This window comes from Chionomys nivalis, chromosome 8, assembly GCF_950005125.1.
Source record: "Chionomys nivalis chromosome 8, mChiNiv1.1, whole genome shotgun sequence".
Classification (NCBI taxonomy): Eukaryota; Metazoa; Chordata; class Mammalia; order Rodentia; family Cricetidae; genus Chionomys; species Chionomys nivalis.
The window spans coordinates 77,338,503-77,357,435 of record NC_080093.1 but is presented as its reverse complement, the minus strand read 5'-3'; the positions used below and the strand labels follow the sequence as shown (position 1 = coordinate 77,357,435).

General features: G+C 44.8%; 1 protein-coding gene across 2 annotated transcripts in view; it reads left to right on the top strand.

Moving 5' to 3' along the window:
- Positions 1-8,878: 8,878 nt before the first annotated feature.
- Positions 8,879-18,933, top strand: part of LOC130879764 (acyl-coenzyme A synthetase ACSM2, mitochondrial-like) — a 29,971-nt gene continuing 19,916 nt past the window's right edge. Inside the window, exons 1-5 of one of the 2 annotated variants that reach the window (XM_057778564.1) lie at positions 8,879-9,066; positions 13,348-13,558; positions 13,771-13,978; positions 15,880-16,023; positions 18,180-18,336. In XM_057778564.1, coding sequence (XP_057634547.1) covers positions 8,887-9,066; positions 13,348-13,558; positions 13,771-13,978; positions 15,880-16,023; positions 18,180-18,336 — 900 coding nt within the window. In that variant the 5' untranslated portion in view covers positions 8,879-8,886. The remainder of the gene's footprint in view (positions 9,067-13,347; positions 13,559-13,770; positions 13,979-15,879; positions 16,024-18,179; positions 18,337-18,933) is intronic. The other variant, XM_057778562.1, reaches the window with a different exon arrangement.

The window sequence follows — 18,933 nt, the reverse complement described above, 5'->3', positions numbered from 1 at the left end:
ATCTACATGGGAAGTAGAAAAAGACAAGATCTCCTGAGTAAATTGGGAGTTTGGGAACCATGGGGGAGGGTTGAAGGGGGAGGGGAGAGGCAGGGAGGGGAGAGGTAAGGAGGGGAGCAGAGAAAAATGTAGAGTTCAATAAAAATCAATAAAAAAAGAATGCATTTGTGCAGATATTTATGTTTTATTTCCTCAATTTCTTTATCAATTGTGAAAATATCAGTTGGTTTGATAACCAATTTAAGTTTGAGATACTAAAAGAATGTCTCTCAAGAGACATTGACACCTATTCTAAATTTATAATGTGGTTGCGCTTGTACAAAAGAAAGTTAAATTGTATTTGGAATGCTTATGACCTGGTGAAATGTACAAAGCATTTGTAATTGTATATGGAATAGCTATATCATGTTTGGGTGTAATTAAGAACTGATGGTTATTTTCATTTGGAAATTAAGTATCTGTGCTGACTAGTGTTATGTCAACTTGATACAAGCTAAAATTATCTGAAAGGTGGGAACCTTAATTGAGAAAATGCCTCCATAAGTTAGGGCTGTAGGGCATTTTCTTAATTAGCAATTGATAGGGGAAGCCTCAGCTCATTGTGGGTGGTGTCACCCTTGCGCTGGTGGTCCTGAATCTATAAGAAAACAGACTGAGCAAGCCACATTGAGCAAGCCGCTAAGCAGCACCCCTCCATGGCCTCCACATCGGCTTCTGTTCCCAGATTCCTGATCTGTTTGGACCCTGTCCTGGTTTTCTTTGATGATGAACAGTGATATGGAAGCGTAAGCCAAATAAACCCTTTCCTTGCAGAACTGCTTTGCTTTGATGGTGGTGTTTTCATCACAGCGACAGTAATCCTAACAAAGGCAGCTTGACATATGGAGATACAATTGTGTCGCGTTGACAGGGATGGATTTGTGATGGCTATTCTTGCTTGTCAACTTGACTAATTAATTAACAAAAACTTAAATGACTGGGCACACCCATGAGGGATTTTTTCCTTAAACATTTAAAGTGGAAAAACGCACCTCTAATCTGGATCTTTGAGATGGGAAGACCAACCCCTAATCCGGATCTTTGACGTGGGAAGACTCATCGTTCTTTATATAGACTGTGCTGACAGTCTATATAAAGAGCATAGAAGAAAGGAGTTCGCTCAGTCTTTGCCTGCTCGTTCTCATCCTCTCAAGTCCATTCCTCCACTGGCATTAGAGCCTGCTTCTTCAGGATCCCAGTGAACACTGAAGACCAGCTGAGATGTCCAGCCTCCAGGACTGAACAACCACTGGATCCTTGGATCTTCATTCATAGGCAGCCCTTGTGGGATTCGACGAGCCACAACCTGTAAGTCATTCCACTGTGTCCCATATATATAAGCTCTGTTTCTAGTAGTGTGACTGGATCATGTGGTAAGCCTATTTCTAACTTTCTGAGGAACCCCCACACTGCTGTCGGTAGTGGTTGGACCAGTTTGCACTCCCATCAGCAATAAAGAAGTCTTCCCCTCCCCTCCCTCACATACATGCCAGCATTTGTCTCCATTTTTTTTTAAATGTCAGTTATTCTGACTGGGGTAAGATGAAATCTCAAAGCAGTTTTAGTTTGCATTTTCCTGGTGGCTATGGATGTTGAACACTTCTTAAAATATTTCTCAGCCACTATAGTTCATCCTTGGAGATCTCTGGTTTCATGGCCCATTTTTAATGGTTTTGTTTCTTTGTTTTCCTGGTGTTTCGTGTTTTGGAGCTCCCTGCTGACTCCCACTCCTCAACTAGCTTCCTCTCAAGGGACCTCAGCCCAACTCAGCTCCCAAAGGGAAAGGACAAAATTCCCAGCCACCTTGTGGCCTTTAGGAACCAGATTCCACCGCTCAAGTGGCCACTCTTCCCCACCAGACCTAGTAGTCCTCCGCAGTGATGACCATTTGTACCCCGTCCCCAAGAACTTACTGTATGTCCAGCGTCATTTACCTAGGCTTCTCCCAGCTTTTCCTGACTCGCACTGCAAGGTTATGATTATAGGTCTAACTTTATACCATCTGTGCAATTCATCAATTCACATCATGTCAGTTGATATAATACTCCTGAAAGGACAAATGCCATCTTCCTTTTAATACACGTCAAAATAACGATGAACATGAGACCATGTGTCTAACATTGCCTTGTGAGCTCATCACGCCCATATCCACAGTCTAACTCAGTCCCAGTGCCCTGAGAGCAAAGCAACTTGAGAAAGGAAAAGAGAAAATGAAAAAACAGAAAAATCAGTTTAAGAAGGAATAATTCAAGCTTGCCAGTGGCTTGAGGAGCACAGTTCTTCGTGGTGGGGAAAGCATGTGGCAGCTGAGCATGTTGTATGTAGTCAGGGAGCATGTTATAGCTGGTCACATTGTATGCAGTCAGGGTGCATGCTACAGCTGGTCACATTGTATGTAGTCAGGGGCATGTTGCTTCTGGTCGCATTGTATGCAGTCAGGGGCATGTTGCATCTGGTCACATTGTGTGCAGTCAGGGGCATGTTTCAGCTGGTCACATTGTGTGCAGTCAGGGGCATGTTGCATCTGATTACATTGTGTGCAGTCAGGGGCGTGTTGCATCTGGTCACATTGTGTGCAGTCAGGGAGCAGAGGCAGATGAAACCTGGTATTCATGCTGCTTCCTCTTTTATTGAAGTGCTGTATCACAGTGTGGTGTCATCCACATTGAAGAGACTCTTCCTTCCTCACTAAATATCTCTGGAATCAATCAACTTGACAGACTTTCCCAGAGGAGTGTTTTTTAGCCAATCCCAAATCAAATTCTCTCTCTCTCTCTCTCTCTCTCTCTCTCTCTCCTCTCACTCTCTCATGCACACATACACACAAATTCACATGAGCAATCACACATACACAGCTATGTGCACTCATACATATAACCAGACGTTCAGACATTCATAACTGTTGTGCACACAGACACACACAGGCACATTCATACATAGCAGAAGCCGTCATTTATGCAGCTACACACTTCAGGCAGTCGTGTTCATTATAATATCAAAATGTTTTATTTTCCTCATGGTGCTAATTTATATAACCAGGTATTCACTGAATTCTCTGAGACAGATTCTATCCTAAGCTCTTTAGCTAACTCAATAAACAAGACAGGCAAGGATCTCTGTCTTAACAAAGCTTAAATCCTAAGGAACAGAGACAGAAGCAAAACTGTTTAAAATTTCTTTTTATAAAGTTAAAAGCAATTAGAATTAAGGAGCATAGAGTCTGATAATAGAGTAAAGGAGGGAAGGAGAACCAGTCTGGAGGCAGCTTGCATTTTTAAGTAGGTAGACGGTTAAGGTGAGCTTTACTGAGATGACTGAGATAGTGAAAAAAAAAATCTGCCAAAGATTTGAAAGATTAGAGGGGGATATTCAAGTAGAAATCTGGAGAAAAGCAATCTGACAAGAGAGAGTCATTTGTACAAAGGCTGGGCCAGGCGTGCCTTCAAGGAGCAGGCAGGAAGCAGCCCTACTGAGGTTGAGAGAGAGTTTAAGAAGGGGTGTGAAGAGGTGAGAAGCCAGCACTGAGTTGAGTGGCAGTCCTGTAGCTGTTTTGTTTTGTTTTTTTAACCTTTGCTCTTTGGGGGCCCACCACCCAGCTCTGAAATGAATACACGGAGACTTATCCTTTCTTATGAACGCCTGACCTTAGCTTGTTTTGTTTCTAGCCAGATTTTCTTAAATTATCCCATCTATCTTTTGCCTCTGGGCTTTTACATTTTTCTATTCTGTATACCTTTCTTTCCTTCTTACTTCATGGCTGGTTGTGTGGCTGGGTGGCTGGCCCCTGGCATCCTCTCTCCTCCTTTACTTGCCCCCCCCCTTTTCTTTTTCTCCTTCTATTTATTCTCTCTGCCTGGCAGCCTCACCTGCCCCTCCCTCTCCTGCCTAGCAATTGACCATTCAGCTCTTTATTAGATCAAACAGATGTTTTAGGGAGGCAAAATAACACAGTTTCAGAGTTTAAAAAAAATGCAAAATTAAAGAATGCCACACATCATTAAACAAATATTCCACAGCACAAATAAATGTAAAATATTTTAAACTAATATTCCATAACATGGTCCTTTTATGATGATGGCAAAACTCAAATGTCTATTTTATATTAAGATTCACTGTTTGGTTTTCAATGAAAATGCGATGTGATCTGACTTCTGACTGGTTCTTAGCAGTATCTAAAATTAGCTAAATCATTTTATACATTATTATCTGTTCTTCCTTCAAATTGGAAGAGATGTGTTTTGATCATGTCTGTGTCTTTTTCATAAATATTTACTGACTAATTGACAGAGACAAATATCCCTTTGAGGACAGGGTTCCATGGCTTATATACCTGGAAGTATCACAGCTAATACCTCTGTAAGCCCTTTGTCCCATTTTCTAGGAGAACAAATAAATTTTTTTGTGTGTGTTTTCTTGAATGTATGTGATTTTGTCTGCTATTCCCTGGACTGTGACCCTCCAATCTTGCCCATGCACGAGATCATCAGGCATGATCCCCAGAGCCTTCACCTATACAGGAGTTTAGAGACTTTGGGGAAGTAATCCCCTGTTTTACAGGGTTATTTTGAGAATAAAGGACAATTAATTTGACATACATTTACTGTGTCAATTTACTTGCAGCTGCTTTGGAGCTTTGGGAAACAAGAATTACGGAACATAAAAATTTCTTCCCTCAAGAGCATGTGTGTAAAAGCTAAAAAGAAAAAAATAAGAAAACATGCATAATGAGATCTATATGGCCAGAGAGAAGGAATATGGCAGAGAAGATGGAGTCTGTGATGTTAGATCAGGTGGGCAGAAAGGACACATGAAGATGATGTCCTAAGGGGCTACAGAGATGGCTCAGTGTTTAAGAGCACGTACTGCTCTCTTTCAGAGGACCTGAGTTCAGTTCCCAGCATCCATATCAGTCTCACAACCACCTGTAACTCCAGCTCCAGGGATCTGCCATTCCCTTCTGGGCTTCCTGGAAACCTGCAGGCAGACACATCACACACACATAAATAACAACAGCAACAACAAGCAAAAGTAAATATTTAAGAAAATACTTTGGTTCATTTCACCTTACAACTTACAGTCCATCATGCAGGGAAGTCAGGGCAGGAACTCACAGAAGGAACCTGGAGGCAGTAACTGAAGCAGAGGCCATAGAAGAAAGCTCCTGACTGGCTCAGTCCCATGTCCTGCTCAGGAAATTGTGAAATTGTGTGCGTGTAGTTATATGGTGTTTATTTATATATTTACATAATTTATGTTTGTATATGTAATATGTTATAAATAATGTATACAACTCAGGGTCACCCACCCTGTGGTAATACCACATCAGTGTGTTGGGTCCTATCAAATCAACCATTAATCAAGAATGTTTATATAATTATGCATAATGCAATTATGCACAGTCTTGCCTATAGACCAATCTGACAGATGCATTTTTTTCAGTTGCGGTCCCCTCTTCCCAGATGAATCTAGCTTCATCAAGTTGACAAAAAACTACCCAGCACAGACAACTTTGCACATCATCTAAATGTTAGGGAGGAGGATTTTAGGCAAAGAGAATAATATTCACAAAGGCCTGAGGCCAGAGTGTGTCTGGGAGACAGGATGACAAAGAGGCCCATTGACTGAACTGGGGAAGCAGGACAAAGAGTCCTGGGAAGTCTTTGAGGTCATGACCTTGTAGATAATGGCAAGCAAGGACCTGGTATTTTACTCCGAAGGCTCCACGGTCTGACTGAGTTAAGTCAGGCTCATTCTGGGAACAGATTTCGAGGGTCAAGGGCAGAGGCAAGAAGAAAGGAAAAGAAAGCACAAAAATGCTCCTCTGCACAGTATGCTGACTAGTTTTACGTCAACTTGACACAAACTAGAGTGAACTGAAAGGATGGACGGTCAGTTGAGAAAATCCCTCCAGAAAATCCAGCCGTAGGGCAATTTCTTAATTAGTGATTGATGGAGGAGGGTCCAGCCCACTGTGGGTGGTACCATCTGTGGGCTGGTGGTTCTGGGGTCTACAAGAAAGCACACTGAGCAAGCCACTAACCAGCACTCTTCCATGATCTCTGCATCAGTTCCTACTTCCTGGTTCCTGCCTTGTTTGAGTTCCTGTGCTGCTTTCTACAATGATGGACAACAATGTGGAAGTGTAAGTCAAATAAACCCTTTCCTCCCCAACTTGCGTTTGGTCACAGTGTTTGATCACAGTGCTGGTAACCCTAAAACAGATAGGGAATGGTGGTTTGGAACACTGAAGAGAGCGAGGCAGATTGCAGTCACAGCTGCAAGGCAGAACTGTTAGATTCCCCAGATCTAGGCATAAGGGGTTAGAAGCCTGAGATTTCATGCAAAGAGAGTGGGAGGAACAGGGTGACCATCCTTTTGTAAAGGCCGCCGATACAGTGGCTGCTTCAGGGCTAGAATGCCTGGAACTATCTGCATTTACTCTTAAAAACCTGTTAGATAGCCAAGTAGAGTCATCAAATAGACGAACACCCAAGAGAGAGATCCAGCCCAGAGACACACTTGTAAGTTATTAGCAAGAGGCCTGGATCCAAGCTGTGACACTGAATAACAGTGTCACAGGCAGGACAGGGAAAGAGACCCTTGGTGGAAGCCAAACAAGAGAGATTAAAGGCAACGAGACAGTGTCTCTGAAATTCCCTTCTCTTCCCGGTAAGAGAAAATACTTGCTGTCAATCCATGAGAATAAACCTCATTTTGACCCCTTGGGTTAAGAGTCACCCTCCACAGACTCAAAAACTGTGCTGCATTTGGATGCTCACCTTACTAGACCTGGATGGAGGTGGGTGGTCCTTGGACTTCCCACAGGGCAGGGAACCCTGATTGCTCTTAGGGCTGACAAGGGAGGGGGACTTGATTGGGGGAGGGGGAGGAAAATGGGAGGTGGTGGCGGGGAGGAGGCAGAAATCTTTAATAAATAAATAAATTTAAAAAAAACTGTGCTGCACACAAACTTTACTGGGAGGAGTAGCAGCGCCCCACAGTTATGCGCCATTAATGATTAGCTGAGCCCTCGGAGGATCTGATCTGTTAACCATCTGCTTCAGTGCTATTCTCTCCTCCAGGGCTGCAGGAGCTCTGGAACTACTTCCCAAGAGGGAAGTAGACGAAGCTACCTCCAGAGAGAGTTCCAGAAGCAGCTTGGCAAGTAAGTGTTCCTGCAAGAGACAGAAGGTTGGGGGCACATGCACCATGATGACTCTCACCGGTCATGAGGAGTCACAGTTGTCAGGGAGGGTAAAAACTCCCCATGGAAGACAAGATGTTAAAACTCATAGGAGTCACAAAGGTTATGTCACAGGGTCTTAATAGGGGTACAACTTTGGATAGAGAAAAGGGGAACCAAAAGTAGAGAGCTAGAGAGCTGGGCAGAAGCATAGGCAGAAACTAAGGGGTATCTGGGGTGAAGGAGTACATGCTTATTTGAAGAAGTGTGGCCAGAAAATAAGGAGGAGTCAGCTATCGAAAAGGAGATAACAGCAACCAGGAAAGCACTAGGTATGGCTGGCCAGGCCTGGAAAGGAAACTCTCACCTCATCTTTGAGAATGCAGGAGAGAACATGGAGGTGCCACAGATGAGCATTCTCAAGGCTTCTGCCTAGACCAAGGGGATAGATTGGTTGGATTCTCTGACTCAAAGGTCATCAGGTTTAAAATTCTGCAATGTCTGCAAGAGCACAGGACAGACTTCAAAGATCAGTGTATATAGCCTCAGAACATCTTTCCCTAGAGCTAATACAACTGAAAACAATAATAATGGCAGCTATAATCCTGCAAGCTGCTGTTTATGTTAGATCCTGCAGTGTACATTTTCAGGCACGTCAATCAAAACTAACTCCAACATCAATGTATTAGCCAACAGTTGGTGCACTGGCAAGCATCCCAAGCATTGCCACAGCGTTCAAATATATACATGTTTCCTTCTAAACATAGATCTAGGATGTGCCTACCAAACTTAGCTGAAGAATAATGGAAGGTTGGAAGTGGCCAGGTTGGGCTTAGGTGAGTTCCTTATGACATCACTCTGGGACCCAGGAAGAAGGGTAGTGCTCATCTGAGATCTCTAGTTCTCAGGGGAAGTCCCAGCAACGGAACTAGGGAGATGGCACAGTGGGTAAGAACACTCACAGCAGTAGCATGAGGACCTACGTTCAGAAGCTGAGCAGGTCTGTAAAAACCTGGGTTTGTGTGAGCCCAGTGCTCGGGGATCAGAGGCAAAAGGATCACTAGAGCATTCTGGCCAGCAAGCCTACCTGGGAAATGGCAGGTTCTAGATACAATTAGATACCCTGTCACGGGGGACATAGAGAAGGTTACTCGGTATCTTTCTCTGGCCTCTGCACGCATTCACGGGCATGCTCATGTGCACACCTATAAATGCACATGCATACAGTGCACACACACACACACACAGGGTGGGGCTGTAAATGCAAATCTGACCAACCCATAGTCATCCTATTAACCAGAGCGTATCTCACTACCAAGCTGAAGTCAATATGAGGAGACTATAGACTCTCCCTCCACACTGCACTGGCAGTGAGTGGGCCTAACTACAAGGAGCCACAAAATAATTCAGCACTCATACTTTAAGCTAAAATAGTATGTTACCTGGGATTGGACATCCACTGCGGCAGGATCTGGAGGGCGGTGCCGTAGGGGAGTGGCACACAGAGGAGTCTAAACCAGGCACTCAGTGTCAGTTCAATCCACTCACAAATACAATCAAACAACCCTGGCGGGTGGAAACAGCCCTCTTCGCTAGCTGACGGCAAGTCTCACAGTCTAGTAGGGAAGAGTTCACCTACATCTCCTTCCTTCACAGCTCCAACCATGCACTGGCTATGGAAAATTCCAAGATATTGTACCCTTTGGGGTACTCAGATGTCCATTCGTACATTCCAAATTAATAGCAAGAAACTAACACCCATACCGTGGGGCAACCAGGAAGAAGTACCTGCCAAGTTCAACTTCGCTAGTGATGTGATAGACCACTGGGCCAACATGGAGAAGGTAATGGGAGCAAGATCGGCACAGCTGGGTTGATTTCATTCACTAATCAGTTCATTCCGTTGGGACTGGCAGGATGCTTATTACGTCTCAGACAGGAGAAGAGCTGTGAACAGGATGTTCATCTTTGAAGCAGTGTAGGGCGACTTGGGAGAAAGAAAGGCAGGAGAGTTCTGGGGTTCTGTCAGAGAAGCTTTGTATGCAGTTGTTAGTGGTGGCTGCAGAGACCCACAGCTGGCCAGTGGGCTGAGAAGCAGTGACTATTGAATGTTCCATCAATAGGACATTTCTATCACCTTCTCGCAGGTTCAGGAAGTACTGTGGGAGAAGGGGCAGAAGGAACATAGGAGGTGGGGGTGTGGAATGTGATCTCTGGGCACGAGGTGGCTGTTACTCTTGAACTCACAGTGACTAACAATTACCTGTACTAGATTTCATGGAGTAGGGAGGAGCTCAGAGGGCCCCACCCCTCCCAGAGGATTTATATGCAGTTAAAGGTTACAGAGGGATAGAGAGACATTTTGTTCAGTAGTGTAGCCACTAGAAATGTGTCCATGTTTCTATAAACAAAGCTAGAAGCAACACTAATAAAACTTCCTGGGAACCACAGGCACACACACACACAGACACACACACACACACACACAGACACACACACAAATACGCACACACACACACACACACACACGCACACACACACATCATCCCCATCTCCAGTTGGGAGAAAGAAGGCAATCAAGAAGCATGGGAAAGGGTGGGAAGGTGACGGAGGATGAATACTATTGAAATGCATTGAGCACATGCATGAAAATGTAATAAAACTTACGATCGCGTATAACTAATACATGCTACTCCAAATATTTTTTAAAAGAAGGTCTAAGGCACATGGGACATGGTGAAGAACCTAGTAATCCCAAACACACTCTCCAGTGTGACTTCTTCCTAGCATGAAATAAAGAACAGTGGGCTGGGGCGCAGATGGGACGGGTGAGCTTGTCATGGACTGACCGTATAGTGCCCTAGTAGGCTCAGTTTAAACACTTGGTCTCCAGCTGGGGACAACAGCTTGGGAGGTGATGGCTTTAAATGGTGGGACTAGATGAATTCGGTCACTGGGAACATAACCCGAGGGTTTTTGCTTAGTCTGTGGTCTCTGCTTCTCCTCACAAAGTGAGTAGACCCTGTCTCCCTGTCACGACGCCCTGCCTCGCCATGTGCTCAGAGTAATGGGTCCAAGCAATAATGATCAAAGCCTCTGAACCCTAGAGCTAAGAGAAATACCAAGGTGTTTATCAGTGATGGCCAGTCTGATTAGCACGGATTATAGTAGGAAATCAGCAACAACTCCAGATTGAGCCAGTCTTCTAAAAAAGCTAAGTCACATGTCTCTGGTGCCCAAGTGTGCAAGTGAGATGCCCACCCGGCAGGGAATAAAGGGCTTCCGCAGAAGAGATGGAGAGGGAGGGGAGGCAGACACTTCCAAGTTCCTTGTCCATCTCTGAGTTTCATTTGCTACCTGCCCACCACCTACCTTTACCTCAAATACATTTCTGGAGGATGGACCAGCTCACATGGGCTAAGGAAGGAGAAAGGCCAGAGTTAACCAGCAGGGGTATCAAACAGGACCGCCCAGAGGCAGCTGTGACAGTGCTGTTCTGAGGTCCTGGCCCCATGACATGACCTTCGCCTGGAGATTGCATCACTCTCTAGGCTAAAGATGGAACAAGGTGGAAGGTTGTTGTGTGGCTCTTCCTGGAAGACTATTGCTGCCCGTGCCAGACAAACAGTGTAATGGCAGATGGAAGGGCTGATATGATCCAGATCAAGACTGATGAAGCAAGGAGCCTGTAACAGTTAATTATGGGGGTGGGGGAGGAGTTACAGGAGCATGAGTAACTCAAGGATGTGTGTGCCTCTGAGAAGCCCTCAGCTTCTCCGTGTATCGGTGATGCTCCTGGAACAACTAGCAGGCAACTACAGCACCAGCAGCTGTTCGCCACACATGTAACAACTTGCATTGACCTGTGGAAGACTCACATACATGCCTGGCACATCTTGCAGACTTAGACTTCATTGTTTAGTTAGTTTCCCAGGCCCCTGAGCCTCGCCTTTCCATCCACAAGAGTGTTTAGATGCAGAGGAAGAACTGTGTGACAAGGGTGATGTTAACAACACAAACAAGTGTCTTTTCTATGCCTGTAGGTGTGCTTGCATGGACTAAAGTATGTGTGTGTACATGCTGATCTGTGCTAGTGCACGTGGAGGCCAGAGGTCAACCTCAGTTGCCCTCCCTCAGCCCCACCACTCTGGTTTTTGAGACAAGGTCTTTCAATGACCAGGAGCTCATCAAGAACTTTAGACTGACTGGACAGCAAGCCTCAGGCACCTGCCTGACTCTACTTCCCCAGTGCATGAATGGCAAGCGTGTGTGTGTCACCAGGACTGGTTCTGGTTAATGTGTGTTCTGGGGGTGGAACTCAGGTTCTAAAGTTTCCATGGCCAGCACTTTCCTGAGTGAGTGATCTCCTCAGCTAGCTTCTTGATTTTTTTAAAGTTATTTCTCCTAGGACTACTGAGGAAAAGTCTTTCTATTACAGTTTTCAATTTGAAATCCATGAAAGAAATAGTTACATAAACCAGAAAACTGGAAACTAATAAAAATCAAGGGGGAAATACTGAATCTGATGGCAAGAATTCGAGAAGGGTTGGAGGGAAGATCCACCTGCAAGGATGCCTCCCAAATCACTTCCTCTACCTAAGACCCTCCTCTTGCTTTTCACGATCCCCCAGGGCCGCATTATGAACCCATCAAGCCATTAATCCATTGATTAGATCAGAGCCCACACCATCCGATCATCTCTGGAAATGCCCAGGCATACATCAAGGTTTATACTGGGGTTAAGCCCCCACGAAACCTCTCAGGATTCAGGATTGCTAGAGCAGGCAAAAATGTAACTAATAAGGTCTGAGAGTGAACGAAAGAAATTAGACCACATAAATCTTTTCATCATATCCCATTTATTCTTCCTATGTTCTCTCTAATGTTCTCTTGATGTTTCCCTTTTGATGATCCTCCTTGTTCTTCATTGTTCTTCCTATCCCACAAGGTTTCCAGTTTGTATACCCACACAGACAGTTAACAACTTTCTGGTAAATAGCAGTGATATCAAGCATGCATTTCTTAGGGCTACCAGGATGGATAAAAGACTGACAAGGCAGGCACCTTATGTGTCAGAAGGGGGTCTGGCTGTGAGAGGATTAGGATGGAGCTTGTGCCCCCAGGCTAAGCATCCTGGTGCTGTATCCGCTGGTACCCAGGTGAGAAGGAATTTCTTTCTCTGGGGCTGCTTTAAGGGCCCAAGGTTTTTTATTGTTTATCTTAGGGGTAAAGGTACAAAGAGTTAATTTCCTAGACTAAGACCTTGTGTCAAATTAAAGGTGAAAGTTAGTACAGAATGTTACTAGCTTGTTAGGGTAGAACAAAGGACAGCAGGTTACACTCTCCTGAGTTGACTGCTAGATAATTCAGGGCCACCTAGACCTGTTTATCAGTTAGATTAGACACACTGTCTCTCTGCTCAGTGCCTCCTGCTTAGGGCTCCTTTCCTGTCAAATAGTCCTGTCAATAAGGATAATTGTGAGGGTCTAGCTTTATGTGGATTTGACTATGAGAACAAAGGTTTGGCTGTGTGAATGCTTTCATACTAGGGCCCTGTGGTGTGAAGAAAGGCATACAGTTGCCAGTACAGGAAAAGTCAGGTTTAAAAGAATGATTTATACACTGTTGGGATATTTTGGGATGAATCCCATTATGGAAAGGAGAAACGTCATGATTTCACCAGATTCCTACAGAACTGACAGTGACTATGCAAAAGACGAGTGGTCCCGATGCTTTGCAAATCGAGTTCTCCACCAGATCATAGCCCTGTGGCTCTGTCTATGTCTGTGTGCTCTGACTGTATAATCCCTGTGGCTCACATCAGGTACACCTCAGAGGTGCACTCTGCTCATCTCTTAGGCCTCCTCAAGCCAATCCAGCTAGCAATCAAAATTATCTATCACAATAATATAGATTGGATTTTAATTGTTGTTTTTAAAGCATGCAGATTGAAAGTCCCCGTTTTAATATAGTGTTGCTAGACCTAACCCTCCCTTAAATCAAATTTTTGAAGGTTTTCAACACTTTGCAATAGTGTGTGGATGTCCTCGGATCAACAAGCCTACCCCTACACTTGCAATTTGTTCTCTTTGCTGTGTCCCCACGGGTGTCTTCTCTTTTGTCAGACTGGCAAGAGACCTCCCCGCCCAGCCCTGTGGTGGGTGAGTGGCAGCGGGGAAGAGCTGAAGTGGAACTTCCGAGAACTGAGTGAACTCAGCCAACAGGCAGCCAATGTCCTCTCAGGGGCCTGTGGCCTACAGCGTGGGGACCGAGTGGCGGTGGTACTTTCCCAAGTCCCAGAGTGGTGGCTGGTAACCCTGGGCTGCATACGGACTGGTTAGTAACTGCCCACACAGGCTGGGCACCCTCTCTTGTAAAGGAAATGGAAGGCAGAGAAATGCAGCTTCCTCTCCCCCAAATAGAACACGCTGTCCTTCCTCCCTATTGCCCCTCACATCCCACCTGCCCTTCCCTGCCGGCCCCCGTGGATGTTCACAGCCCTTCTCTGTGGAAGAAGACAATTCCTTTAAACTCTTTGTCTTCGCCAGGCCTTGTCTTCATGCCTGGAACCATCCAGATGAAATCCACGGACATACTCTATAGGTTGCAGTCATCCAATGCCAGGGCCATTGTGGTTGGCGATGAAGTGGCCCAGGAAGTGGACACAGTGACCCCTGACTGCCCTTTTCTGAAAATCAAGTTGCTGGTGTCTGAAAAAAGGCGAGAAGGATGGCTGAACTTCAAGGCACTGCTGAAGTGAGTATCTCCTGCCTTAGCCAGGTTCTCATCCAAAGTGGAAATCAAGGCTAAGGAGAGTGAGACCGTGAAGAAAGAAAAGCAGATACAAGTGTTTAATCATCCCTAAGGTGGGTGGGGCTGGATATGCAGAAACCTTCTGATAAGAAGATAGAGTGCCCCCAGGATTTTCTAACAAGGGATTGGCAAATACTTTCAACTTCATGTGTTGATGGTTGTAAGGGCCATTGTCTACCACTCACTTTCGTCTTGTACCCTTGAAGCCCATGCCATGGACACATTTTTAAAAAGAGAACCCCGGGAGACCGAGGGTTGAGCACATGGCTCAATGGGTAAGAGCACTCGTAGTACAAGTATGAGGACCTGAGTTCAAATCCCCAGCACTCATGTAAAATGCCAGCATGACTGCACATGCCTGGAACTCTTGCATTAGGAGGTGAGGACAAGCAGATCCCAAGAGTTCACAGGTCAGCTTCGCCTAGTCAAAAAGCTAAGATTCTGGTTCACTGAGAGTTCAAGGAAATATCACGGAAAGCAGTAAAGGGAGCCACCTGACACTCTGCTTTGGTCTTTGAATGTTCACATACAGATGTTTGCTTATCACACACTCACATGAATACACCACACACACATACACACACACACACTGCACAGGCACATATATATAATATAAACATGCATGCACACACAAATACACTACCTAGGCACATATACATGCATACATTACACAGGTACATACACACACACAAATAGCATTAAGGTGAATCACTTGCACATGCTAGAAACAACATGCTATTGATCTGCATGGGGCTGAAAGGCATCCAGAACCATTCACCACAGTCACAGAACAAATGAGAGGCAGTATCGAAGAGATGCCTGGTGCACTGACTTCCAGTTTCTTCTTCCCACATTCCATATCCCTAGATATAGTTTCCAGGATAGTGGTCCTTCTGGAATAGTGGTCCTTCTGGAATAGTGGTCCTTCCAGAGTAGTGGTCCTTCTAGAATAGTGGTCCTTCCGGAATAGTGGTCCTTCCAGAATAATGATCTTTCCAGAATTTCATAGCAAGACCAGCTGAATAAATGGGGTTCTTGCCGCATGTCTAAGATCCTTCCATTAGAAACATGTGCCTTAGGAAACATCGGGGAGACCATAAAGTTGTTTTTTTTTCCTTTCTACTGCCTTAATCTTTAAAATAATGCCCATGAAAATCGACAATAAAATAAACACAGTTTTGAAAGATTCAAATTCAAGATTCTAAAAGTCTTGTGAGTTATTACAGAGAATAAAAGTGGGTGTCAAGAAACCATGTAGGATGCTGAATAGATTGACTGCTCTTCCAGAGGACCTGGGTTTGATTCCCAGCACCTACATGGCAATTTACAACTATCAATAGCTCTAGTTTCAGGGAGTACAATGTCCTTGTCTGACCTCCACACGAAACATATACATGTCATGCATATATATGCAGGCAAAACACTCATAGATATAAAATAAATTTTTTTAAGCTCTTGGAAAACTAACTGCTCACCTTTTGTGCTTCTGACATCGTGCTGGGGCCAAGGACAATTCATATAACATTCAGTCCCAGCTAAGTATGTTCGCTCTCTCTCTTTGTTGTAGAGTTAATTTTCCCACTAAATTCTCTGGGATAGGTTGTGTTGTGCCCATTTCACAGATGTTGCAAGTGAGAGACACAGAAGTAAAGTAGCTTGTTCATACTTACATAGTTAACCAAATGCTAAGCCTGACTCACTCCAGGATGCAGGAATTTTACCACTCGAGATCTTCCTTTCAGAGACAAGCCCTCTGACTTGCCCTTGTCAGCCTGGGGGCTAGTGAGGGATGCTGAGTCCCAGAATCCAGGCAGCTCTGAGACACTGACTTTCTTGTCTTGTAGGGATGCATCCAGCACTCATCGCTGTGTGGAGACTGGAAGCCATGAACCAGCTGCCATCTACTTCACTAGTGGAACCAGTGGCCCTCCCAAGATGGCGGAGCACTCCCATTCCAGCCTGGGCATCAAGGCCAAGATAGACGCTGAGTAAGCTGAGCCTTTCCCTCTATAGACTCAGGGTGATGATACTGAAGTCAGGTCCGATTTGCCCTGGAGACTTCTAGAAAGACAACTTGAGAAGGGAGGCTAAAAGGGCAAGGCTTAAATACTGGGAACTCTCCAGAGTGGTGTCTCTGTTTCAGACAACACAAGGTCTCAAGACCTCTTCCTTGCTTCAAACCACACTAGTAGGGCGAAAAATAGCAACAGACGCAGGCATCCTCTTCCCAGACACTCTCTGCCCTATCTTTGGGTTCCTGGCGGTTTGCTTTAATGATACCCAGATTCCAGGAGGACATCTTTTTTTTGTCAACCACAAATTACTTTTCAAATTGATTTCTATGAAAAGTATCATCAGAGGAATGAAGTAAACAGAGTTATCGGAGTTTCTAGAACACAAGCTTCAAGCCAGCACCAATTTCATTACTGGGTAAACATGACCTGTGGAACCAGAGGGTACAGTGCCAAGGTCTTCATGAACTAATAACTGAAGACCTCTGTGCTCTTTCTCCATAGGTTCTTCCTGCAATGATCATGCTATTATCAGAATTGGAAATATTTAATGTTAAAAAACTTATAAAATTATAAGTGCGGAGTACAGCCTCATAAAAGCCTTGTCACACAAGCAAGGGTGCTTGAGTATGGTCCCCAGAATCCACATTTAAAGAATAGAGTTTGGTGACCTGCCACACTCAAGTCCCCAAGCTTGTGAGACAAGGGTTTTCCGAGGCTGTACTCCACACTCCTAATTTAAACTAATTTAGTTTGCTGATACTGTTGGCTTGGAGGTAGGACATTTATGCTTTTAAAAAATTTAAACAGTAGAGTTTGGTGACCTGAATTTGTAATGCTAAATTTTGGAGGTGGCAATTGGTGAGCTCCTGAGACTCACAGGCTGGCAAGTTTAGCTGGATTGAAAAACCCCAAGGCAGGCAGTGAAAGACCCCGTCTCAAAAATCAAGGCAGACAGTATCTGAGGACAGCACCTGATGTTCACCTCTGGCCTCAACAGACATACACACACACGTGTGTGTGTGCTCTCTTCCCTTGAACACACACTGCCTTCACATGCACAGAATTGCACACAAAATAACTTAATACATGAGCTGGACTAAAGTACAATTTTGAAATTACTTTTAAAACTAAGGCATTACTTTTCACTCCTGCCATCCCAAATCAGTTCCAATACACTTACTTTCCTAAAGAGATCTATCGTCTTCAGTATGTGTAGGCGGAGACTGCGCACTAGTTTCCCACCTGACTTTGCTCTGCTAAGCTATTGGCTGAAACAGATTTGTTCATTAACCAATGGTAATAAAGCAAAATCACAGCATTCAGAGAGGAATCCCATAGCACACTCCCAGCTGCAAGAAGTTCTTCCTGTCTATCCTACAACATCTTTGCTTTAACCCCAGTTTGATGCCTCTTATTTTGCCCTGAAGAGAGAAAGGAAATAAGCTTTTTCCTGTACAAGGAAAACTGCAGCTGTGCTTGGGCAGTCCATGACGCTTGGAGCAAAGAGAACCAAAGGCCAAAAAGGCCTACTCAGCCAAGCTTTGGACATGGCAAGACTGTTAGCATGTTGACTTGGAGGCTGAGGAGATGGCTTTGTGGGCAAAGCGCTTGCATAAGTGTGAGGATCCCCCAGCACCCACATAAAAAGCCAAGTGTGGTGGTGTATATATGTCACCCCAGCACTGGAGGAGCAGAGCCAGCAGGCGCTCTCTGAAGCTCATTGGTCAGCCAGTCTAGCCAATCAGTAAGCTCCAGGGTCAGTGAGAGACACTTTTAACAACTAAGTTGGAAAGTAATGGATAAAGATATCTGCACACTCCACACATGTCTATGCCTGGACACACATGTGTAGACACACACACACACGATTGTTTACTTTGATGCCTTTTGTTAGTAAGCTTTTCCTGGGTGGTTTCACATGTCAGTCACTGTCCTAGTATTGGAAATAAAGTAAGAGCAAAACCCAGTTATCTGCTAAATTGTGTCTTCTAGGGTCACACTTTCAAAAGCACTGCCACCCCTTCACACACACGACATGCCCACACCTCACCCTTCCCTCCCACGGCCCCTCAAGGACCACATCCATCCATGTGCACTCAGCTCTGTGTGCCTGTGTTCTGTGTTCTCAGCTCCTGGACAGGCATGGATGTCTCTGACACAGTATGGACCATCTCAGACACGGGTTGGATAGTGAACATTATAGCTGCATTTCTGGAACCCTGGACACTGGGAGCATGCACGTTTATCTATTTTTTGCCAAAGTTTGATGCACAGACTGTTCTAAAGGTAAGAGAGAACCATCCACATTGGTTAGTCAGAGTAAGCTCGGGTCTACACACTCCAGGTCATGGCAGTTGATTTCAATTCATAAAAAAAAACTGTTAAAATCCCAGCCATATGAATGAGCAATGGACAGCAGGAAGCAAGATGCAAGTTTGCACCCACTTAACAAAGTTCATGGTCTAGGGACAGAGATGGACATAGGCTTTGATGAGTGGCATGTGTTCAAGAGATAGGGGGACTAGGTGGTTGTTCTCTCAACTAAGAGGCACTTCTGCTGTCATATCTCAGACAAAGATATGAGAGGTAATACCATCTCCCTCACCACAAGTGTGTATACGTGCATGTATGCATGGGTGTCTGTGTACGTGCATGTGTCTATGTATGAGTGTGTGTGTGTCCTATTTCCTTCTTCCTTTGCAGTGTAACACAAGATGATGGTTAAAAGGTATGGGATGCCACTATTCTAATGTACAGTTTGGAAAGAATTCACTTGGGTCACACACTGCCTTGGTCAGCTTAGGCTACTACCCAGAAATTCTGCAGACTGGGAGGCTCTCACAGCTGATGCTTCCCATGCTTCTGAAGCATGGATTCAAAGAT